At 46.5% G+C, this 24873-nt stretch overlaps 1 protein-coding gene across 2 annotated transcripts in view; it reads right to left on the bottom strand.

Annotated features, from left to right (window-relative positions):
* Window positions 1-24873, bottom strand: part of PPP1R16B (protein phosphatase 1 regulatory subunit 16B) — a 58759-nt gene that overhangs the window by 20864 nt on the left and 13022 nt on the right. The window contains exons 1-2 of one of the 2 annotated variants that reach the window (XM_027890844.1): window positions 21558-21688; window positions 19928-20332 (exon numbers count right to left, since the gene is read on the bottom strand). In XM_027890844.1, coding sequence (XP_027746645.1) covers window positions 19928-20174 — 247 coding nt within the window. In that variant the 5' untranslated portion in view covers window positions 20175-20332; window positions 21558-21688. Of the gene's footprint in view, window positions 1-19927; window positions 20333-21557; window positions 21689-24873 lie in introns of those variants that run through there. The other variant, XM_027890843.1, reaches the window with a different exon arrangement.

Raw genomic sequence — 24873 nt, 5'->3', positions numbered from 1 at the left:
GCCTACCCAGAGAGGTGGTGGATTCACCATCCCTGGAGGTTTTTAAGCAGAGATTGGATGTGGCCCTTAGTGCCATGATATAGTAATTGGAGTTGGATCAGGGGTTGGACTTGATGATCTTGGAGGTCTTTTCCAACCCAATCTATTCTTATGATTCTATGATTCTCCCAGCTCTTAGCTACCAACAAACTCTTCTCAGAGAAGTCAAAAGAGTTTATCTGTGGACATCATCACCAAAGGTTTTCAGCACTGCATGGAAACCAGTTCACATTTAAGAGATGAATCAAAAGTTAGCATAGGGGCTTGGCAGAAATGCAGGTTTTTCACAATTACAGCCATACTAATAATAAATGAGACAGGTCTGAAAGGAGGAGCACATCTCCTATGAAGAGAAGCTGAGAGGCTTGTGGTTGCTGAGTCTGGAGAAGAGAAGACTCTGAGGAGACTTTTAGAGCCCTTCCAGTTCCCAAAGAGGCTGCAAGAGAGCTAGAGAGGGACTTTGGTCAAGAGCACGTAGTGATAGTGCAAGGGGGAATGGCTTTGAACTGACAGAGAGGAGGTTCAGATTAGATGTTAGGAAGAATTCTTCCCTGTGAATGTGATGAGGCCCTGCCACAGGTTGCCCACAGAAGCTGTGAATGCCCCATCCCTGGAAGTGTTCAAGGCCAGGCTGGATGAGGCTTTGAGCAACCTGGTCTAGTGGAAGGTGTCCCTTCTTGGCAGGGTGTTGGAACTAGACCATTAAGGTTTACTCCATCCCAAACAATTCCATGGTTCTGTATAAAGAAACTGGTGTGGCAGATGCTGTGCACAGAGGACACTACTTCCCCCAAACCAGGGGCTAAAGCTGGTGACCATCCACCTCATGGGCCCTGGCTGATCCAGATGAGGATGGTCTGCTCAATAAAGATCATGGCATAAAGTTACTGCACGTTGCTAGTCGTGCAATCCACATTTAAGCATCCAAATTAAAAGAAAAAAAAAATAGTGGACAAAAATTTCATTTCTGTAATGTTTCCTAATTTCATTGAAGAAAGTTTGAAATGCCCTTCCCAGACTCCTCAGAGACTGCACAAAAGACCTTTAAATTAGGTCAAAACAAGTGGGCACACAGTGATAGAACCTTGGTTGGTCTATAACCCCACTGTTGAGTGCTGTGCATGCAGACCATCTTGTTTTAATAATTATCTCACCTGCTCCATCACACAAAGTTGAAAACTCTCTCAAACAACTTCTGCCACAAGTTCCATGTGATTTCTCCTTCCCACTACCTCAAGCAGTAGAAGATGATTGTTCCCAGGCTGGGTGACACAGTACAGCTTTGGGACTGCTCAGAGGGTGGCCCACGTTGAGGCAGTTTCAGAGCTTGACAGGTCATTTAGACTTCAGAAAGGAGAAGAGGAAAAAAAAAAAAAGTCCAACTTGCTGTCTTCCCCCTCGCCTGCCCTATCCCCAGGAAGTGCCAGCCTCATGTGAACTCAGGACAGCTTTTGCTGCCAGCTCTCCTCTGCTGAGCTTCCGGCACTTTGATGCAGCAAAGAAAGGAACTGCGCACGGGTCGGGAACACTTTCCTTTTCAGTGATTGTCTCCTCTGCTTCAAAAGCAATCTCCATCAACTTAAATCTTTCATCTGCACAATAGAGCCTGAACTCAGCAAATTCCTTCTGATCAGAGCTGAGCAGAGAGAGAAAACCTGCTCCCTCTCTGGCAGGGGAACAAGGATGCTCCCTCACAGGAGGAAAGGTCTGTGGTCCAAACCCATGGGCACAGCTCACAGCAGGGACATGAGCTCAAAAATCCCAACATTTACCAGACTTGTCTACCAGCCTTCTGCGGCAGTCTGGGAGTCCTTTACTTAATATAAAGAGGAAAAGAGCTGGAGGTGTCCTCCACAAAGTGCTTTGCCTTAGTGCTTCAAGCCAGGTCACCGATGTTTCAGTCTGTGTGGACAAGTACTTCAGTCTCTGCGCATGCACTGATTTATTTCTTTTTAATCCTTTGCTTTCTGTTTACATGTTGAGCTTACTATTATGAAAAAAATACATAGTTTAACCACCAAATTAAAAAATACGTAATTACTACAGTTCTTACACTTTAAAGCATCATATTTGTCAAAGCAGTATCCCTGAACATCAAAGCCACAACTCCTCTTCGCTGAGAACAAGGAGTTGTAAGCAACAGCAGGGAGGAGATATATATATATATATATATATATATATATATATATATATATATATATCCAATATATCCCACTTAGAATCATAGAATTGTTAAGGTTGGAAAAGACCTTTAAGATCATCAAGCCCAACCATCTGTTGACTTCTCCCCCTTTGGTCCTGCAAGAGGTCTTCTGTCCTGGCATGACAGACCCTGTCCAACTACCCACATTAATATTGCAAGTTAAATGCCTCCCCCACCCTCTGCAGCAAGAGGCAGCTCAGAGGAGTTCTGGTTTTCCTTTCTGCACCAGTGGAGAACAGCTTAATTTTGCCAAAGTATACCACATTTCCCAATAAAATGGCAGTTCGCAAAATAATTAACAGTCATTAAAATTCCCTATTAAGTTTTGCCACTAGCAACAGCAGGACCATTCTCCTCTCCACAGTGGTGAAAACTCTGCTTATTTCTGTACTAAACCCAGCATTGTTAATGAACCATTGCATCCCATCCTGGTTGCTTATGAGAGCTCTCTCACCAGCAGATCCCTCTCACTGGGGAGTTTTTCATTACATATTTAACATTACAAGAGCCTAAGCATTATACACCACCTTTGAGCTATCAGAATGCAAGAACGGTGACATCCATCTTTTGGGCTTGACTGGCAGATTGCCCTGTACTCACTGTATCCCTTACACCTTGGAGTAAAAAGGAGAGAGCCTCCTTACTCTCTCCTACCATGCTGCTGGCCATGGCTGCTTCTGTGCAATTGAGGAGAACAGACTGCATGATTAAATTAGCTAAAATAACCTGAACACTGAGACAGTAGGAAAGCCAGGCTTCAGCTTTGCGTCATCTCCCATCCAGCCTTTAATATTTTGACATTAAAATTTACAGTAACAACAAAATGCTTTAGTAGCTCAACCCACCTTAGTAAGTTCATTAAAGTAATTAATGCTGAAGTGGTTGCTTACACTGCTCTGCTGACAGCACTAATTACAGGTGGCAGAGGTGGATCTCAGTGACAGCACAGGGGACCAGGAGTCAGATGGAGGCTCCTGCACAGGAATGGAGAGATGTGCAGCCCTGACCACTTGGGCAGGACCCAGCACTCCCCTGCTCTCTCCTGCTACTAAACTCAAAATTCACTATCTCTAGCACTGAGTATAACTGAGCAACTGTGGCAGCTTCTGGTGCAAAAACATGCATTTTTCTGCTGACCAATATCCCACATAAGAGGCTTGTAACATCCAAAAAACCTTTTTAGAGCAAGTCCTTCAAGAACATGAGCCAGGCTAGCTACCCAGAGTGACAGGGCCCTCACAGACCCTCACAAGGACAGGAACCCAAGTGCAGGGATATAACCTTCCTCACACAACCAGCCCCCTCCTGAAAGCACAGGCAAAGACCCACATGGTCAGAGTGACTTGTGCCAAGTGCACTTGCACCCATTTTGGGAGGTATAGGAGATTTGATCCTCATTGCTAGATCTGTGATCAAGCACAAGATCCCTCCTTAATTCTTCTTGGTCCTACCTTTGTCTGGAAAAAAAATTTTTAGAAGTATTTCTTTCCCTGCAGCTGTTTGTTACAGATGCTCCAAGGTGCTTCCCACATTTCACAGTCTGAGGCAAATCTCACTCTAACCCACCATTACTACCCCAATTAGTGCTACAACAGAGAAACTGTCTTTCTTCCTGTAAATCTTATCATAAAGAATAATTCCTGTGGAAAGGAGCCCACCCGACCAGGAGCATCCAACAGGGTCTGAATCTCACATGAGCAGCTGCAACCAGTACAGTTGTATAACAGAAACCTGACCTACAAACCCTGAACCAAACTCTAGTTATTCCTCTTTGAAAAGTGAGCATGAGAAGGCTGCATGTGTCTTCTGCGCTGGCTGCTGCTGCCTCCTGCAATTGTAACCCCTGGCTTGGCTCCACATCCTGACAGGACTGCTATCTTTCCTCCAGCTGGCACACCTGGGAAGAAGGGGATCACCAGCAAAAAGTGATAATTTGCATAAATTGCACCATCTGTGCAACCTCTACTAGGGGATGGACACATTTCGGTGGCCAAGCTCTCCATACATCACCATCCACTTTTGGTTGAAGAATACACAAAGGAATAGCTGGTGCTGCCTCTTTCACTGACCAGGGCACCAGGAGCAAGCAGCCCTTTCCCAACAAACAAACATCCTTCAAAGAACAAACAGGCATTGTATCATTGTACGTCCTTTGGGGACAGAACAATTGTGGGGGCTAAGAGAAGCAAGGTGACAACCAAGCTTGGCATGAGGCACAGATAGTTTTTGGGACAGACTGCATTAACCTCTGCTGCTAAAGCCTTGCTCCCCAGTGGAAGCCCAATTCCTCAGGAGAGCTGTTTCTCTACACAGACCAAATAAATCAGATTGGTTTGAGGTGTTTTGTGCCTGTGATGCACAACAGCATCAAACACGTTAAGAGGGAGAACATATGCACCACAGATTTCTAGCTAATAAAGCACCCAAAAAGCAGAGATGAATGCTCAGCACACTCAGGTGAGGCTGTCCCACTGCAGGCAAATCACAGCAGCTCTGAATTGCAGAGTCATCCTGGGAAGGGGACAAGTAAAAGGTAAAGTCATCTTCTCCCCCACCCGAGCACCAGTCAGGAGAGCCTCAATCAGATGGGAATTCAGACAAAGCTGGGCCCCAGAGCAGCTCAGCAAGATGAGCAAACGCTCCCTTGGGCTTCTATTCTGCAGTGAAATTCCAAGAGCATTAGAAGGAGTTCTTCAGGGGATTGTGGAAGGAACAGGAGCTCTTGTAAGAAGGTCCTTACATTGTCAGCAGTTCTTGAAATGCTTTGCAAGCATCTGGTCCCTCCTTCCTCCACCCAGAATATTTAAATCAAGGAGTTTCTTCAGAGAGCAGACGAGATTTGAGTGACACGGCTTTCCCCATCTTGACTGGAAATCCCTTCCTTTCTGACATTTCTACTAGAAATAAGGAGGAATTTGCTGTTGATGAAGCACATTCCCAAGACTAAACTAGCAGTGAGGGACAGGGGCCAGCTTATGCTGACCCACTGACAGATCCTACTTGGCCCCATTCCTGGGAGAAGTCTACATATTACAAGGGTACTGTATCTCCCCTCACAGATAACACTTCCCTCTCACAAGAAAAACAGATGGATAAAAATTACCCTGTTGGACTTATCCCAAGAGGAAAACAAAACCAGTCTGCAGTGGAGAAGGGCTACCTGAGCTGTTTTGGAAGATGCCCCTTCACCTCCACCTGTCTCTCCCATCAGGCAGTTTGAGCATGTTACAAACAACAGGAGCACAGTGAGAGATATTTTAGATAGCACACGCAATTGTAGTAGAGAATAACTCACTGAAAACCTGATTTACTTAACAATTGTACCAGCAGCTTTGCAAAACTGATTTCAGATGAAGCCGGTGCCTTGCTGCTGCTCCAGCTCTGGGGAAGTGCAGTGCCACAGCCAAGACACAGAACAAGGCAGGAACACTGAAATTTCCCCCAGCTACCCTTATCTTATCTCACAGTAACTCGAGGTTCGTTTTGAAAACTAGGACCTGTTGAGCAAACAAACAAGCCAGCAAACAAACAAAGCATTCACTAAACCCTGATGGGGCTGCAAATACTGTAAATCATGTGCAGAGACAGGGTTTACATGCAGAAGTGACAAGGAACAAACATCTGCAATGATTTTATGGCCCACCAGCACAGAAAATAGTTTTATGTTCCTAAAAACAGGTAATTAAAATTCCAGGGTGTCACAGATTTTAATCCTGAGCTAATTTTTTCCTCTCTCCTATGCTGTAACATACATCACCGTTATTAAGAAAGAAGAACTCTCAAAAATCAGATGTCCTGAAGCTAGAAAATTATGTTTCCTACAGCAAATCAGTTCAACAGAGGCTCAATAAAACATGATTCATAATTAGTATTTTCTTTTTGTTAGCTAGCAGCAATTGTCTTCTCCTTAAGTCTAGTGCATTTGCCAATCTAAAATTAATCTGCCCAAAAATAAAACAAAACATCTGCCAAAAACATTCCCAGTGAAGACTGAAGATTTACAGTTATACAGCAGTGTCACCTGCTATAGCATCAGACAACTCAACAGTAATTACGGTAGAGCCGAGACAGCCTTGCGGAAAGAGCAAATCAGGCAAATGGAAAATGGATGGGAGTAGCTAAATCAGTTTAGATTTCCTTAACAGAGGTAGATCAAAAGAAAACTAACCTGATTAGGAGGGAGAGAGACACTGATCCAGATTCATCAAGCAAAGCCGAACACCTATAAAGTGATATTTATGTTTGTTTTCCTTACCAGGGCCCCACAAAGCACCAGCATACACCAGCAGATCTGGCCTAGATTTGTGGGCTAAGGGTAGACACTTTTAAATAAGGACAGCTTCCCCACCTCAGTGTACTTTCCCAGTTAAGCAACTGTCCAAAAAAACAAACAAACAAAAAAGGTCATTAAAAAAGTAAAAAAGCCCCCTCAGATTTAATTAGAGTAAGTGATGCTCATTGCCTGTTGACAGTGCCACTCTCCCTGCTCCAGGCAGCTTGTCCTGATTATTGGCAGGTCTGCATTGCTGGACCCAGGCTTTTGGCTCAGCCCATTTCAGATAGCACCACATTTGGTGGTACATGGCAGATAGGACACTGGCTGTGTCTGCACATAGATCCCCAAACATCCCACGCTGAGGATGCAGGGCAGTGTCGTGACGTGATCCCTGACATAACCCAGCATTCGGGCATGTTGGTGCTTCCTTTGGGATGCTCGCAGAGCTGGGCATTGCAGGAACATGAACTCATGCACACCCCAGGGACACTGTGCCTGCCTTCCCTGGGAAAGCCCAGTATGGATCCTGGCCCCTGCACCAGCCAGGGCACCATCACCTCCTCCAGCAAACCCTCTCCTGCATGAGATTAGCCCACTGCTCTGCAGAGCTGCCACCACTGCTTAAAAGCGGCTAATTTTAATCAAATGCAGCCACTTAGTGACTTGCTGGGTGTTCAGGCTCCTGCTCTACAGGACACTCATTAGTCACTACCTAAGAGCTCTCTGCCTGCCCAGCACAGCCACCAGCCATCCCATTAACACCAGGGCTGGGTGGTGCAAGTGCCTTCACAGCAACGCACAGCCAGGCTGCCAGGGTAAAAAGCTCCACAGAGCCACTCACACTCCTGCTCTCCCCAGATCCCATGGGCACAACTCACTCCCCAGGAGTAATGACACTGCAAAGAGCTCCCACCCACCAGCAGTCTCAGAAAAGACCACCCTGGCTGTGTCCCCACACACTCCTGCCAGCCCAACTGCTTTCCAGAGCTGTACATGTCCCAGGAGATGCACAAGCACAGGTACCTCATTTTCTTCCAGTTACCACCCCAGCCTTTGACTCTTCTGCTCAGGTTAAACATCTGTGCCCACAAGTCAGCATTTTACACAGTCACTCTGTACACCACAAATTGTGCCAAATCTGATGAGGTTTTTGTTGCTCAGGAGGCTGTCCCAGAGCCAGGAACAGCTGCACCGCTCACCCTGCTCCTGCAGCATGTGTATCCTGCTCTGACAAAGAGACCTCCAGCCTCCTCTTCACCCACAAACATTTCCACCAGTAAACCCTCTCCAGTCACAGCTCCATCTCCACGCTTGCCTTTCCTAACAGCCCTTGGAGTTGTAACCATGAATCAAACTGCTCCTGTGCAGAAGCAAGACCCTCCCATAGCACTAGGAGCAAGAAGAAGCACAGAGCAATCCTGGTGGGAAGCAATCCTGGTTCTCCAGCTTTGCAGTCATCCCCTGTCCACTCTGGGAAGGTGGCATCCCATGCTGCATGCTTCTACCCCAGCTGTGGAGTTTTCAGACTTCCCAACAAGAGCAAAGGGATGTCCACAACAAATCAGGCCATGCCCGATGTTCTCTCATATTTTAGTGCGAGATAAATACTGTCAAGGCTTTGCACGAGTCTCACCAAACCTCCATGTTCATGCATGTGGCAGATGCCATCTGACACCTCTCAAGGAGCTGATATTGCATTGGATGTTATTAGGATTTAACACAGAAGCTGCTTTGGGCCAGGGCGAAACTGCAAGACCAACTTTGCCCCCAGTGAACATCCTTTTCTTGGCCCCAGTCCCAAGACCCCATGTTCTGTGGGTGACCAAGCTGTTACTTTCATCTCCAAGTGACACAGCAACCAGTGCTGGGATCTTAACCCCACAACTCAGCTCTCTGGGTTTTGAAGCCTTCTCCAGCTGCGGCATCTCAAGACCTCCACGCACAATGTCCCCTGGAGGAGCTCTTTCCAGAGGGCACAGCAGAGACAGGACAGTTGGCAAACGAGGGGCCACAGCCACAAGCAGAATGGAACAAGGAGTAGTTTTAAATAGATGTGAGCCAGCTCAGTGGGTAGGTAAACAGGATCCCCACTTCTTTCCTGTTCCACAGTTGGAAAGCCCACAGGCCCTTCCTGTAGGAAGGGAAGGAGAAGGGTGGGGATCCCACAGCACTGGGATCAGTTTCCAAAACTGGGTACCGGCTGTCCCAGGGAATCGCTCCTTCCCATGGCAGAGGTGAGAGATTTCCACAGCTGCTGGGAAGTCTTGGTGCTGATCAGGACGATCATCGAGGGGAAAAAATGCTGTGTCTGTATACTGTAATACCACAGAGCAGGAGGGTGGTCTGTACACAGGCATCCCACAGGAAGGAGCTGAGTGTTTTTCACATGGATTCTATTCTTCTGGAGCACAAATGCATAACTTGACCAAACCAAACTGAGTGCAGGAGAAGTTAAAATACCCAAATATCTTTAGAGGTCTGTGCCAAAATGCTCAGAGATACACAAGAAGCCCCCAGTCAGTGGTAGCTGAATGTGTTCCTATCAGATCTTGGTCCAGGAAGGCTTAGTGAGCAACGTACTCCTGGAAGCTGTGAAACCCACAGGAATGACACAAGGATCAAGCAACGCCAGATGGCCAGACCTCTGGCTCATCACCCTTGCCCTGTTCTGGGCACGGCTCCTTCTACCTCTATCTGTAATCTGAGCTGTCAGTCCCACTTCACAGGAGAAAAACCAGTCAACATATATTGCCCTTGAGCTAGAAGACAAGGCTTTGGGTGTAAGTAAAGCAAGAAATATTTCCTGTTCACTTGTTCCCTCTAGGATAACTGACAGATCAATGCTGCAAACATTCCCCCACTAAACACAAGGTAAATCTTAGAGCACTGAGTGATACAATGCAATGATGATCCAAATCTTGAATCCACACTACTCATTCAGTCCTGACCAGCATTCAGATGAGAGCCTTCTTGTCTCTGAAGAGTGATGGAGAATTGCCACAAATGAGAATAATTTGTGTCAGAGAACAGAGCAGCAGTTTTTTCATAGCTACTTCACAACTGCATGATTGAAGTTATGAAAAATAAATTTACTATGAAAGCACACAGACAATCCTGCTTAGATGCCCTTTAAGATGAAATTTTTAACTCACTGGCCCTTCCAGTAAAAGCAAAATGGACCTCCAGCACCTCTCCATGATCCATTGTCACCTACCAACCCAGGCATGCTGTGCTTTTGGCACAGCATCCAGCAGCAGGTTGGAAATAGATTGGTTACAGCCTGGACTAGCTTCATATCAAGTCCAGGACTTGCATCACTGTTGTGACAGCATCAGCTTTAGGAGGAAAGAAAACCCTGTGATAACTCCCTGACTGCCAGGAGGATGTCACTGCAGATCCACAGGGACTGTCTTGTCGTCCTTCACTGGAGCTCTGGCTCTTTCTAATGCCAGCTATTTCAGGCTATTAAACCAAAATTTTAATTAAAAGAAGAGGCCCATTTAAGTTCCCATGGAGCCCTGCTCTAGCCTTGCTAATTAGACAAATGGACAGGATCTGAAATAATAAACCAGGTCTGAAAAGTTCTTGAGTCACAAAAGAGTCTGAACTCAAAGTAGGTTGAAATTTGCTCTCCATGGAAGCACTGCATGCTGCCCAGCCCCAGGTTTCTAAGTTGGGTCCTAGTCTCTGTGGAGCTGATGGGCTCTCCAGAGGGTTAAGCACAGGACCCCAGTTTGGATCTCACCTGTCTTCTCTGACAATGAATAATCTCAACCCAATGCTGGCAGACAGATGCAGAAAGTTCTCTCCATGTCCTTAATATGAGTGAAATGATTGTCCTTTACTGAAGGGTCACTGCACCTTTCAAACCCCAAGAGACCAAAAACTGCTAAGGATTTCCAGGTGAATTCTTTGTCCAAAGCCATTGGGCAGACCACAAATGCCCTGCAGCAACAAAATCCTCAGTGCAGCAGAGCTGCTCCCTTTCCATGCTTCATGCTTTCCATTCAATAATACCATGCTGGTAAAATTTTGCTGTTATTGAAATGGATGGTGTTGACGTGCAGAATCCTTCAAACTGGATAATTCACAGTGAGCCATCGTGTCTCACTGTGTTCAGGCCTTATCATTTCAACCAGAACTGTGGAAGTATCAGCACCTCATCTTCAACCTTTCCTGCTCTAAATCAGACCAGAGTGGAAATACTTTGAAGGTGCCAGGATCTCCCCCATCCACCCAAAACATGAATGTTTCCAGACAAATGTAGGTATAAAAATGGACAAAAATAGAAGCTGTGTGCAGATAACACTTCTCTACAACAGAAACCATCAGCTGCCAACCAGGATAAAACAAGACTAGTGCAAGGAAGGAGAATGGTTTGAGTGACTTTCAAGTTAATTCCTGCTCTAGTCTCCCCCTTTTAGAGGTGAACTCGATAGCAGTAGCCCTTGGGAGATAAAAGAGTGGGTGTTATTTTGTTTGGTGGTTGGATTGTTTAGGGTCTTTTTACATGGGAAGGTGGTGGGGTTTTTTTAACTAATTGAATTTCTCTTGTCAGCTCAGGTAAAGACAGACAAAGCTAAATGAGACTTTGGAAGATTCCTTTCATAATTCAGAGCTTGGTGCTCTTTCACTCAAGGCAGGGACCATTCCTCTGTGCCTCTTTGAAAGCAAAGCCTAGAGCACCAGACGAGACCACCAGGAAAAAGGGAATTACCGTCTGGCTTGAAATCCTTTGCCAAACTAACAGATGCTGCAAACTGCTACAAAATATATTCATAGCAGGAGGAACACCCTAGAATAACTAAAGCCATCTTTCTACATGAGTGGCATTTACAGCCAGTCTACCTCATGCTATCTTTGGGAATCCAGAGACCAAATCCAGCAATAAACAGTTGCAAATTGAGGGGATCTCAATGGAAACTGCATCTGCTTGCTTGCAGCTGCACATGGGCTCTTGTTCCCCAAACTAAAAGAAGTGCAGGGTGCTTGATTGCATCTTGGCTCTTGATTACAAATGCCCCAGCAGATAGAATTAAACAGTTTGCTTCCTGGCCTATTTAGCATCCTTTAGTGACGGGATAGAGGGTGGGTAAGGCTATGGGGATGTTTTTAAATCGTTATACCAGAATCAGGGTTTTTTTATTTTTTTCTCAAGACATTTGCAATGAATGATAAGGTTTCCCAAAGACCTGGCCAGGCTCCAGAAGAAAAAAACAAGCAGTGAAAGTGTATGTAGAAGCATATGCACTAGGCTATAAGGCACTGCCTGAACCAGCTGCCATAGCAACTGCTATTAAAGAAAGAATTAAAGCATTCTTCACAGAAGTAGGAAAACTCCCAGTCAATAAACATAAGGATGAGGAGCAAGGCAAAAGAAAGGAGGATAAATATAAGCTAGTATGAAAAATATGAAGAACTGAATGAGCAGTAGAGCCACCTGCACATGTAGATGTGCTTTGGTGCTGCGAAGGTGACTATAAATACACTGATACCTAACTCCACCCTCATTAGCAAGCATAGCAAGCATTTTAGATACAGTTGATCCTGCCTTGGGGTGAGAGGTGGATTACATGACCTTCTGAGGCCCTCTCAACCTCTATTTTCCATGATTCTAGAAGGAAGAAATCTACACCAACTGAACTGAGCTGGCTCAACTCCAGAAAGGTAGGAATTTAAATCTGGCAAAAAAATAGATTTAATCCACTTTTCAAATTCTCCTTGAACAGGAAAAGGGGCAGAAAGTAGAGCCTGCAACCACAGCTTACAGCCAAGTTCTTCCTATCCAGAAACACATTTTCAATTGAGTCAGAGTAAAGCAGCAACATGAGGTTTCTCCCTGCAAGAAGGAACCCCCCAAAATACTCATTTCCCCACCGACATTCATTTGAAAAGAAGAATTAGATACTTGTCTGGAAAACAGTGCTCTGGTTGTGAGCTGTTTAGGGTTTTTTACTTTACAAAATACACCTGAAAACAGAATGATACTGCAAAATGTCAGGTACCAGTGAGCTCTGGGGAGCAATCAGGCTCATGCCTACATCCCTTTGGCAGAACTGGATTAGGCATCACAACACAGCCCTGCAGTGGGACAGAGCTCATGCCTATCAGAGCTCATGGCCAAGGAGAGAAGACAGACCACCTTTTACTCCAGATTTCTGCTGCTTACTACACAGAAGACACCAGAGGTCCCCAACTGAGTTGTTATTTATGCTGTCCAATTTCTCGCTATTGGAGTGGGACAAAATACACTCTTCACTGGAGCATAGGAAACAGCACACACCTGGAAGGCAGCCAGGCAGGCAAGAAAGAAATTGCCTGCAAGAAACCCCATGTCACAGGCTCCAGAGCAAGGAGCTGGCTGGGCTGTAGCCTCAGCCCTTTCAGGCCATTATTCCCCTGAGCAGGCAGCCAGGCATGCTGCTTTCAAGGCTTGATCCGACCCATATCCATGGCCATGGCTGTGCTTCCTTGCCTTGGTCCCCCTCATGCAGATGGCAGGCAGAAGTCCTCCCAGGGAAATCACAAAGACAACCAAGCTGGAAAGTTACTGGCTAGAAAAAGCCTCCGACACACAGGCAAATATTATCAGGCTCAGACTGGGGAGTTCTGGCTTCGACATTTGGCAGCCTATAGATACCAGAAAACAAGCTGCCATCCATAGCTGCCTCCAAGTCACAGCAAGCAGATCAGCCAGGACACGGAAGGGAAAGGTTAAAAGCCAATGATTTAGCACTTCATTGTATGCATGAACATCTCCAGGCACCTGACTGAATTAAGGTCCCATTGATAATCCGCCGCGGGCTGACAAGAGTACTGACGTTCCCAGCGCAGGCGGCCGCTGCATCCTGAGCCCTCCCTGCCGTGATTTGGCCGGGCAGGGTTTGCAAAGCAGATGGTGACCTTACATATCCTACCAAGTGCACCTTGCATGCACAAGGTGAGGAGTTTCAGCCTTTCCTTCCCATTGCCCAGATCCCCTTCCGAGCTAGAATACCCCTCACCCACGGCTGCATTAACACCATTGACAATGGTGTTACTAATAAACCAAAAAAATATTCAGTTTGCATTTAGGTGTACACGCAACCAAAGAGACACTGAGTTTCTCCTCCAAAACACACTGTAGCCAAATTTTAGAAGCCACTTCTAGTAAACAACAAAATCTTGACAACCATCATTGGCCAATCCCTGTTTGATTAGAAACATCTTGAATCCAAACAGACCATCCTTACTGGTGGGACAAGCAGTTTGAATCCAATGTTTATTCATTACCTTATAATCTTATTACAAGATACACCAGAAATATTTTCAGTGGTATCAGAAATGGTTGGAACTGGCATATGTGTAAAAGCCAGAAAGCAAAAGGACGCAAAAATAACCCACTTCCATCACAGAAGCCAAAAACTACAGAAGCAAGGGGCAAGCAGAAAGATGCGCCCACTGAGGAGAGGGTGGGCAGCTGGGCCTGCAAGGTGCTTAGGGGGAGCAGGTTGTTTAAATTTTGATCAAGAAAACCTCCAAAAAAATTCCAGCCAGGATCCCTACGTCACTGTTTCTTAGCAAGGATGGTCAGAGGGCATTCATGTGAATGTTTTTGGTTCTTGTTTTAGTCAAGAAAAGCAATTGCTCGCTGTGGGGGTTTAGGAGGGAGTCTGCTTGTGCTGCAAATAGAGAAATTCCAGAGATGCAAAATTTCTGGTCTGTGGGTATGAAAAGAGTCTGTTTCTCAACTCACACATCTTGAAACAACTCAGTGCATGGAAGCACCACTGTCCCAAGAACAGACACCCCAATTCATCTGAAAGGGGTCAAGAAGAGGCTTGACCCACTGAAACCAAAGCTCTTCTGCAACAGCTGGTGTCGTCTTTTATAAAACACATCTTCAAAAAAAATCTTTTTTTAATAAAAATACCTTCTAAAACAAAAAGTATTTCTGATCAAACTTGTTTGTTCAGAGAGAGTCTGAAACAAAATGTTGAAGTTGACTCCAGATTTGGGGAAGGAGAGGGCCTCATCCCATGAATACCTGGGATGGACTTTCAGCATTAATATCCAAACAGAAAAGTTGGCATTTTAAGCTCTTATGGATATAATTTTCCCATTCAATTGAAATTTCAGGGAGTTGGGGACAATAAAAAAAGATTATTTACTTGTTATGACAACAGAGAAAGTTGCAAATTCAATACTGCTCATGCTCCCAGATGCCTCTAGTTAGCTGCCATATGCAAACCACCCTGTGCTGGCATTGCATTCAAACTGCATGAAAAAGCCAAGTTAAAATATTGGCCAAATACATGAATCTGCTTTTGGAAGACATACCAACACCCATTTACAAAATTAACAAAATCCATCATTGCCAAGGGCTCCCACACAGCTTCCCAAAGAGAAGAGCTCTCATTTCCACACCCAGAAAATTTAAAACTCAAGAAATGCCTTTGTTATTGAAAAGAAATTTCAAATTTCTGACTCAAGTCATTCCCAAATACCCAGATATATACTCAGACTTCTGATGATAAAAGAGGTGTGTTTTTTTCAGAGCCCTTCAAAGGGCACAAAACCCAGGAGAAAAACCTTCTCAGACAGACAAATGCACTTGCTCATAGACTTTGACACAGGAACCCCATGTAAAAAGCTTCAGGAGATTAATAATGTGGGAGGAAAATTAAGGCACCTCATAAAAGGTTTGAAGTAACAAGGGAACAGATCACATCAACCTGGAAAGGTTAAAGAAAGCAATTTATAGACACTAATTAGGGCCTCTTTTAAAAGTGCCTTTGCAAATGACAGGGTTGGGTTTATTCCAGAAAGGTGCAAAGGGGGCACAGTCGAACTCCCTGCAGATGCTCCTGAAAGGGTGAGTGAAGCATGCTCAGTGCCAACTCTCATGTACAGGGTATTTAAGGGTCAGCATGAAGGGAAATATGGGGGATGTGTTTATGTGAATAAGCTGGTTCCTCCCCAAGGAAATCTCCCACACTGCCACAGGATGCAGCGAGCCCCAAGCTTGAGCCCACTGCTCTGCCAAGAGGAACTTTTTCCCTAGATGCCAAGTCCAAGGTCATCAAACCTGAGTTTTCCTTCAGTTTCTGTTCATCAGCCCTAAGGGTGTGCATGGCTAAACTCCTGCAGAAATGTTGTTTTATGCAACACTCTGGCTCTGGTAAAGTTTCTCTTGCAGGATGAAGTACCAGGAGGTGGGAGCTGGAGGACTCTGCAGCGATGCTTCCCAGAGCCATGGCCAGGAGGCAGCAGGTGCCTGTGGGAGGCAGCTCTCAGCAGGAGAAACCAGGGCACCTCCAGTACTGCTGGAAGGTGAATTGGTCCTTGGGGGTCGTTATTTCTCCACTGGCTCACTGAAAGGAACACAGCTTACCACCCAGCTAATGCCAACACCTCCAGCTTCTGTCAGTCAAGTGGAAGCTCCCCCTGCAAACAGCCCAGGTGTGAGAAGGGACTTCCAGACAGCAAATGCCACATGTCTGTACAAGCAGCTATTCTGCCCACCTTTGGGATCTGTGTTTTTCAATTTACAGAACATCAGCTCCTCTCCCCAGTCTCTGGGGCTGCTTTTAGAGGAGCTCAGCAATGTAGAAAGACCTGGACACGACAGCCCTGCAGCAGCCAGGGCTGTTTTCAGGGATGACGTGCTGCCCTGGGAATGGCAGGACTGGCCTCCTCCCCGCAATTTCAGACCATGATTTTGCAGGACAGTCTCGAAGGGCTACAGCCTTCAGCAACTTCTTGTCTTTCTTCTCACAGTTCCTTTGCAATCAGTACGGTAGCTCATAAAGCACTGCTTTACTGAGTTATAAAGCAACTGCTTCACGGTCATTGGAATAGCCCAGAGGCTGCATCCAGCACTGTGATCCCTGTAAGCTCTGTAGAGCTGAGTGTTCCCCCCTTGGTACCGTACCCCTGCAACCAGCTCAGACTGAGCTCAGAGCGGGGTGATGACTCAAATATATTTCCACTTTAAAAAGTGATGATGTGTGATGCCCCTCCCCTCAGCATTCCCATGGGGGAGAGTGGAGCAGGTCCAGTCTGGCAACTGGGAGTGCTCTGCTCTCACCTTGGAGTTCTCCCATGAATTGTCTGTAGGTCCAGGGCAGCATTCTGCAGCCCAGGGGAACTACTGCCCTCAGTCTGGGGTCACAGCCCATCACCTCCTTCTCCCCAGACAACTGTCCACTCATGTCTGCCAACAGCGTGTTTGCAGTGTGCTTCCTACCCCGGTTCTGTCTGCAGAGATCCAAAGGAGCTTTTAATAGCAACTTGTTTGTAAAATCTGGGATGTTTGGACAGATCTGTTGCAGAAGATGTGAGGAACAAGCAGACAGAAGCCACCACCCCTTTGTAGCTCCTGCCCACACTGATACTCCCCAGGAGTCCCTGACTTCAGTCCTGCCTCATCACCATACTGAGATCATAGAACCACAGAATCATTTAGGTTGGAAAAGCCCTCTAGGATCAGAGTCCAACCATCCCCCAGCACTGCCAAGCCCACCACTAAACCGAGTGCCAAACCTATGCATCTTTTAAATCCCTCCAGGGATGGTGACTCCACCACTGCCCTGGGTAGTCTGTTCCAATGCTTAACAACCCTTTCAGGGAAGAAATTTTTCTCAATATCCAACCTAAACATCCTCTGGAGCAGCTTGAGACCATTTCCTCTTGCCCTATCACTTGTTACCTGGGAGATACAGTGATTCTGCCACATGCCTTGTCCCCTGTGGGTGAACCTGCATTTCTTAAGTGCTGAAGAAGTCCTCTTCTCTAAGCCTGTCACATCTGCAGAGTCAGAGAGGTCACAGGATGAGTGGGAAGCCAGAGTGGCTGAGCCCAGTGGCAGTGCCACCAATGGCATAAAGAAACAGGGATAAGGGAAGGTGCTGCAGATACATGTGGGTGCACAGGAGCTCTTTCAATTACATCTGAGCAAGAGGAAGGCAAAGAACAATGAAATCAGAACATTCAGCTCCTCAGGGACATGGGGCTGCTCCCTGAAGAAAAAGGCAGGGGTTTTAACCCACTGACTCCATCCTAGAGGGCTCAACCCATCCTCTGCATCAGGAGAAGATCACATCACAGCCCCAAGACATCTTTGGGACAAAGAGCCAACTCACTACCCAGCTCCACTTTCTTTTCTCTGATTTCATTGCACAGAATCTACTACCATCCCCTCTCCCACTTCAGGAGTGAGAATGATAAAAAACAAACACAAAGGCATGGAAAAGCCACAAAGAACGGAAATAGCACACCTGCCCAGAGGCAGCTCAGAGGTGACACGTGCCAGCTGTGCTCTCAGCTCCAACCCTCCTCACACCGACTTCTCAACTTCTTAATCATTTATATTTCACCTCCCCCTTGACTTCCCACATGGAAACAAAAGATGATTCATATATCAAAGTAATCACCTGGGATCTCCAAAAGCCCACGCATTCCCTCACTTTGACCTAGGGCACTTGATAAGGAATTTTCCCAGTTTGGTACCTGAGTTTGACTTTGTCCCCTCTTCCCCTTTATACTGGTCCCACAGCACAGAGAGGGCAGAGCAGGCACAGAACCTGCCCACACACTATTTTTAGGACTTAAATTAATTGAGCACAAAACAAATTTGGTGTAAAAAAGTAAGGCATCTGAAAAATCCAGCTACCCGAGGGAAGCACCTGTGCCCCAGGAATACTGCCCTGCCCTCTCCAGCAGGTAGGGAGGTTGATTTTCCATCAGCAGGGAAGTGTCTTTATCATGTTTGGTGTAACCAGCATCACATCAGAAAGAGCAACTGCTGTTTCAAACCTGCTACCTGGACTTGCCTACGGAAAGAGATCAACAGTTATGAAACCAAAGAGACATGCAGTGATGGATTTTTCCCTCACAGGAGGAAAAGAGGAAAGGTGGGAGTTGAAAGCTCAACTCCTCCACCCCCAAGAGCAAAGTATCCATGTCCACATGTGGCGCAAACCCATCATCCACAGGACCTCTGTCACCAGAACATTATTGTCACTGCCTGGACACACACCAGCCCTGCGTGCTCACTGCCATCACAGAGCACAACCACCCACCAGGGCCTCCACCATTTGTGCATGCCTCACAAAATGAAAAAGTATTTGTAGGGTAGATAGTGAAGGAGCTTTCCTCCTTCCAAATTGCAAAGAAAGAAAGTGCAGAAAGCAAAACTATGAGGTTAGGTCTTTTGCAGACTCATCACACCTTCCAGCCTGAGTCCTGAGCAGTCCACCAGCACCGCACAAAGACAATGAAACGCTCGTTATCCACCCCAGTGCCATGACCTGTCAAGTACCTGCCAGCGCAGGTGAGCTCCCCAAGTCACCTCACCAAGGGGTGACTTGGCAAATGCTGTAACAGAGCACCAAGGCAGGCACCACTGCCCGTGCTTCATTTCCAAACAGGTGCAAAATGCACAAATGAGGAGAAGTTACAGACCACAAAAGGCCTGCTTGGAAACAGGGACATGACTTTAGGGAGATTCTTCATAAGAAAAGATGAGGTCCTTGTCCACCACCCACCATACCAGGCAAGGGTACACTGCTTCCTGCAGAAGATGCTGAAAATCAGAGCAGCACTCAGTAGCAGAGATGCTCAGCAGGCTAAGAATCCTCCCAGCCTCAGGATCAGAAAGATCACACTGATTTCACTGCCTTGCAGAGCAGCAGCCTTAAAGGCTTCTCCAGCTCTCCTCCAAGACTTAATTTTACTCCTCTGTAAAAAAGTACTCTTTGGTTCCCCGGAACTCACAAGTTTTTCCCCGTGCTCTGTTGAGGCAAATGGTTATTGACCTTTAGACATATTTTTTTCCCCTCCCTTCAGATTTTGTAGCAAAAGCAAAGCACTTTGATCCACTTTGAAATAGTGTCATTAAACCAATTTCTGCACAATATGCAGTTCTGTTCTACAGGAAGCAGTAAGCAAAGCCATACTTTACAGTATTTTGGGAAAAAATTCATACATCCATGTAGCTCTCAATCCATGCCTTCAAGCAGGGAAGCTGAGGAGATTTACGCTGACATGTAAATCCCTGCGACAGACTTCTTTCCATAAAACCACTGAGAGGCACACCCAGAAGGCAAAGGAGCGTTTCACACCTTCTGTAAGTAGGAAGTGTGAAAAGGAAAGAGATGAAAACTGCCTTCCTTTCCCTAAATCTCAATCATAACTCCTGCCCTATCCTGGCATTTGTGCACCCATCAAGGCGTGATGCCCATCAAGGCGAAGCCGGTGTCACACAGTGTTTTGAGGACCCCACAGCTATATCAGAGATGGCAACACTTTAGAGACCACGCCATGTCAAGGGCAGTCCAGTGCATGGATGACAGGACAGATACCTCTGCACACCACAGAGGGCCTCACACAGAGCCAGACAAAGAAACTGCCAGCTACAGATACCGTACCTTCCTCCACGTCGTTCCTCAGAGAAGCCTCCAGCAGAGCAACACTGGCTTCAAAAGACACTTTCTTTCGGTTCACAGCATTTCTCTTCTTTTCATGCTTCCTCTTCTTGTGCTGCATCTCCTTCTCATACTGTGCCCACTTCTTCAGCTGCTGAGCCCTCCGCTTCTGGGCTGCCCGCAGCCTCTCCAGCGTGGGCACCTTGTCCAGCAGCTGCAGCTCGGTCAGGAGGTCCACGTGGGCATCCATTGCTTCTGCCAAGAGAGCGGTGGGGAACGATGTCCCAGTGGGAAACAGTGTCCCACCACAGGTCCTCTGGATCACAGCCACCTGCTGCTATACCAACATCTCAAGGCGGAGCTGAGGAGGGCCCATTGCAGTGTTCAATAAGAATATGGTGGAGAAACCTGAAATGAGGAGGAAAGTATGAGGGATCAAGTCTCCTCATTCCATGCAGGCAAGCAACTAACATCAGCCTGTTGGAAAACACAACAGGCAACACCTTCCACCCCAAAAAAGGCAACTCAATTAATTGTGCTTTAATTGCTTGATTGTTCTCACTGACCTTCGTGATTTCCCCCTTTGTAATTTCCCCCTTCTCTTACTCCAATCCAAGCAAAACCCTCTTGATAAAGCAGCAGTTCTAGTGTGCATAGTGTTCATGCCTATAGTTCACATCAGCCCTCTCCTAAAAGTAGAATTGTCTTAATGAGCAAAGATCTTGCACATATTTGATATAATTTGTCCAACAACTCAGGAGAAATTTGAGAGCCGAGACACACATCCTTCCGTCCAGCTGATCCCTTACAGCACAGCCATCACCCCTCCTTGCAGGTGTCCCCACCATGCAGCCAGGACTTCTTCATCCATCAGCCCCTTCCCAGCCCAGCCCTATCCAAGGACAGACAGATAGGACATGGCTCCCAGGGAGGTACTGCTAACACTTAAATTGCCTCAGTTCTTAAAAACATGGGGGTTGTGTTCATTTCTCTCTTTGGGTTTTTTCTCTTCCCCACACGCTAAATCACTCTGGTTTTGTTGTTCATGCTCCACAAGCATAGCGATGAGAGCAGATAATTCACAGCTCCAGACTCTTGGTGTGACCATGACACAGACCTCTGAGCGGTGCTACCCACAAAGGCATCACCCAGGGACCCAGGGGCAGCTGCCCAGTCACCTGCTGCACAGGAGGAGGAAACACATCCCAGATTTATGGAGCGGTCCAACAGAGAAAGGTGCATTTGAAATAAATCCAACATCACAGGCAAACTGAATGAGTCCTTTCCAACTCACCCATGCGAAGCACAATGAATGCAAGGTGAGCGTGCCAAATCCAGGTAAGAAGCAAATAACCACATACAAGAGACCTCTTGTGGTTCAGGCAGCTTGGAGGGGGAAAACAAAAACCAAAAAGAAAGTGCTGATAGAAAGGGGAGACTGTGGAGAACTTAAGTATTCTCAATCACATGAGAAAGCCCCAAGGGGACAGCTGAAGCCATTCCCTGCTCAACTCTCTTGCTGCAAAAGAGGGGAAGCAACATCTCATAAGCAATGGATGCAAAGAATCTATGGGGAAAATAGTAAAAGAGAGGTAGCTAGACCCAGGTGAGACACATGGCAAGGATACCACACCTTACCCCATCCAGCCAAGCCAGGAAAAGCCTGGGCTTATCCCTCTCAGAGGGTGAACCAGGCCATCGTGGAGGCACAATTCTGAGGGGCTGCAGGGAAATGTCCAAGCCACATAGCACATCCACCACATCCCAGTGAATTTCACCAGGCTGAGACAGCCACACCTACTAAACACTGCTACAGACCTTCCACAGGGGTTTGACCTTACCTATAAATATCTGGGCAGACTGACAGCGACACACACCATTTCCTCTGCCAGATAATTGGTTTGAGAACTGAAAACAAACAAACCCAGCCAGAGCACACAGGCAGGTCCTGGGCAGTTTCTTTATCCAGTAAATGGCTAAGGGCAGCTTCAGCAGCACCTGCAAACCTTATTTTGAAGGTTTCAGAATAGACCTGAAGAAAAAAACCCTGCTTAATCTCATAAGAACTAGTTCCACACAGAGACAAACCCAAATCCTCATGAAGTTTTTTATAAGAGAGATACCACCTAGAAATTCAAACACTTGCCTGAGATGGAAAATATCAACTCATTACTTTAGTATGTCTCTGGAAAGCAAGGGAAGAGTGCCATAGCTCCTCCACAGCACAAGAGCCATGCACAGCTCCCTGTGACCCCTGGCAACAGTCCACAGTCCCCACGAGCCAGGACTCATGAGGGTTCCCCAGAAACCCTGAAGAAAATGCATAAATGAACATTCTAAAATGCTTTTATTTTGGGCAGTCACATTTCCCAAGCACAGGCACTTTGGTGGAATGCTCTTCAGGACCTCTGGTGAACTCGGCTCCTGCCCCTGGAAGGCATTCCAGGGAAGGTATCTTTCCTGGCGATCTCCACTGCAGTAACACAGGCTGCAGATCTGAAGCCCCGTTTACAATACCTCGAAGGAGGGGAGATAAGGGCAGGAAATGCCTCTTGAAATACTGAGGCACTCCCACCCCTCTCCTTTTCCAGGCCACTTCTGCCATTGTTTGCTAAAAGATGAACAAATATTTTCCAAAACACACCTGGAGTAGAAACAATTCTGCAGGATTATTAAAGCAAAGAAAGCTTATTTCAGCATTTCCCAAAATAAGCTGCAAGCTTTTTAGGACTGCATCTGGGAAACAGCAACAGGACATGAATTTACAAGGAGAGGACAGGTGTGGCTCTGCTCATCCATGTTTCAGATTTCCTGCACAGACCTCATCCTGCAGCAGGTACTCTGCTCTCACAACAGAGCAAAAGGGAGATTCAAGTGGTCTGCAAAGGGGAGACAAATGGAGAGGAGAATTCCACGAACATGGAGACATCTCTGGAAGTACCAAACAGCAGCATCTCCTCTATCCAACCAGCAAATGAACATCTAAAGGAGCAGAAAGGTCACCCTGAGAGCTATTCCTGAAGGAAATGCAGCTCAACTTCTCCCAGACTTAGGTACAATTCCCTAAAACCCTTCACAGACCCCAGAGCTTCAGAAAGCCTTTGGCTGCCTGTTTTCCAGAAACCTGTTTTCTCCCCTGTATCATAAAACTGGCACACTGACTTCTTGCACAAACCAGTCAAGCCAACTACAGCACAGGTTCAGTCCCCAGCATCTGTTTATCTGCAAAGCAACACAGAAGTGGCTCTCTGGGTGTCTGTGGTTTGCAAGGCATCTCACTTTGCTTTCTGTTTTATTTAAAGAAGAAAAAGGGAGAAAAAGAAAGTGCCATCTTTGTGTTTGATCGAGCTGAGTTTCCATGAGCTCAGCAGATCTGCCTGGCACCACACCAAGCATATCCTGCCAGGCAGGCACACATGGCCCCCGGCCCCGCAGGGACAACAGGGACTATTTCAGGGGCCAAAAGGAAGGCAAGATGCTCATGCCATCCCCCTCCTTTGGGTGTTGCAGCAGGGTGCAATTGCTTGCTCTAACTGTGTCAAAGATTGGTCCCTGTGAAGAGCTTGCACGTGTTGGTGAACACCATAGTGGGATTTCTTGTCAATTTGCATTTCCTGTGCCTTTTGTTTCACCTTAGTACAGGACTCACCTCATTAAGCCCAAAAGGACTTTCCGGGCACTGGTTACTCACTCGTAATACAAGACCAGACAGTGATTCCAGGAATGGAGAGTTTCCTGAGTGAGTGATTGCAACCTGTGCAACCCTGCCCAGAGGCATCCCCTATGTATACGCTCTTTACCATTTCACATTTAGAGGTTGGCACTTGCATCCTGCAAAGGAGAGAACTGAGGGTACTTATCTTCCTGCTCCAGCACACATTCAGAGCTGTTCCCTTGACCTTCCTACAAAGCATTAAAGTTGCAGACACTTTGACATAACATTGCTGAGATTGGGACTGGATTTATTAAAGCAGCCACGCTGCTGAGGGAGGCTAGAGAACCTCCTCCTTGCCCCATCAGATGGTGAAGCTGGAGCTGAGACCTGCAAATCCTCCATCATATCTCCCCAAGGCACCAGTCAAAGCACAGTGTGACACTGACACAGAACACAAACACTTAAAAGAGTCCTTCACTTAAGTATCATCAATTAATTTCAGTTTTATCTCACTTAAAAGAAACCAAACACAAACCATGGGAGAGCAACCCTTAAATGGGACACCTTGAAATGAAATAGCGCAGCAACTAAAGAATTCTTTAAGCTATGTATCTTTCAAGAAAAGGGAAAACTCAAGACCCTCATATGTGAGGAGCCACTTCTGAAATCAACAGGACCATTCCCATTCACTGGATTGCTTGCGGGGAGGCACCTGCAGGATTGGGCCCGATTAGGTGAGGTGTCTGCAGCATAAAGCCAAGTCAATGGCATGAAGAGTGACATAAATAGCCCTCTCCTCCCCACACTAAGCTAATCTCTCTGCTGGAATTGGAAATCCAGCACAAAAGCCTATAGCAGGGATCTGAGTGCATAAGCAGTTGGCAGAGGAGGTAGCTGCCTGATTTATTTTTGTCACTAAGAGTCAACTGCGCCATGGCAAGGTGAGGAATTGCCAAACTCACTCCTTCTGCTTCTTGTCAGGGCCAAGGCATATTTGTGTGTTCCTGCCCCACAAAATGCATGATGACCACCCTGTTGCAGCCCTTCTGCTGAACCCATCCTTCCAGCAATGGGTGCCAATGAGGAATCAACAGACTTCTCCTTCAGGACACTCCCTGCTGGGTAATAAAGAGAAGCTGAAGATGCATGTTCTGCAGTGGTATTTCTGCTGTTGGCCAGGACCTCCCCAAAAACTGGAGGAAGCAGCAGAGCAGCCCTTCATCACTTGCTGCTTAATGAGGGGAAGAGCTCACTGGAGCCCAATAGCTGTAACACCATCCCCATTCAGAGACAG

This window comes from Empidonax traillii, unplaced genomic scaffold (assembly GCF_003031625.1).
Source record: "Empidonax traillii isolate 1590-97213 ecotype Southwest subspecies unplaced genomic scaffold, ASM303162v1 scaffold299:size639221, whole genome shotgun sequence".
Lineage (NCBI taxonomy): Eukaryota > Metazoa > Chordata > Aves > Passeriformes > Tyrannidae > Empidonax > Empidonax traillii.
Note: the sequence above shows the minus strand (reverse complement) of the source record. Positions and strands in the feature narration are given on the sequence as shown.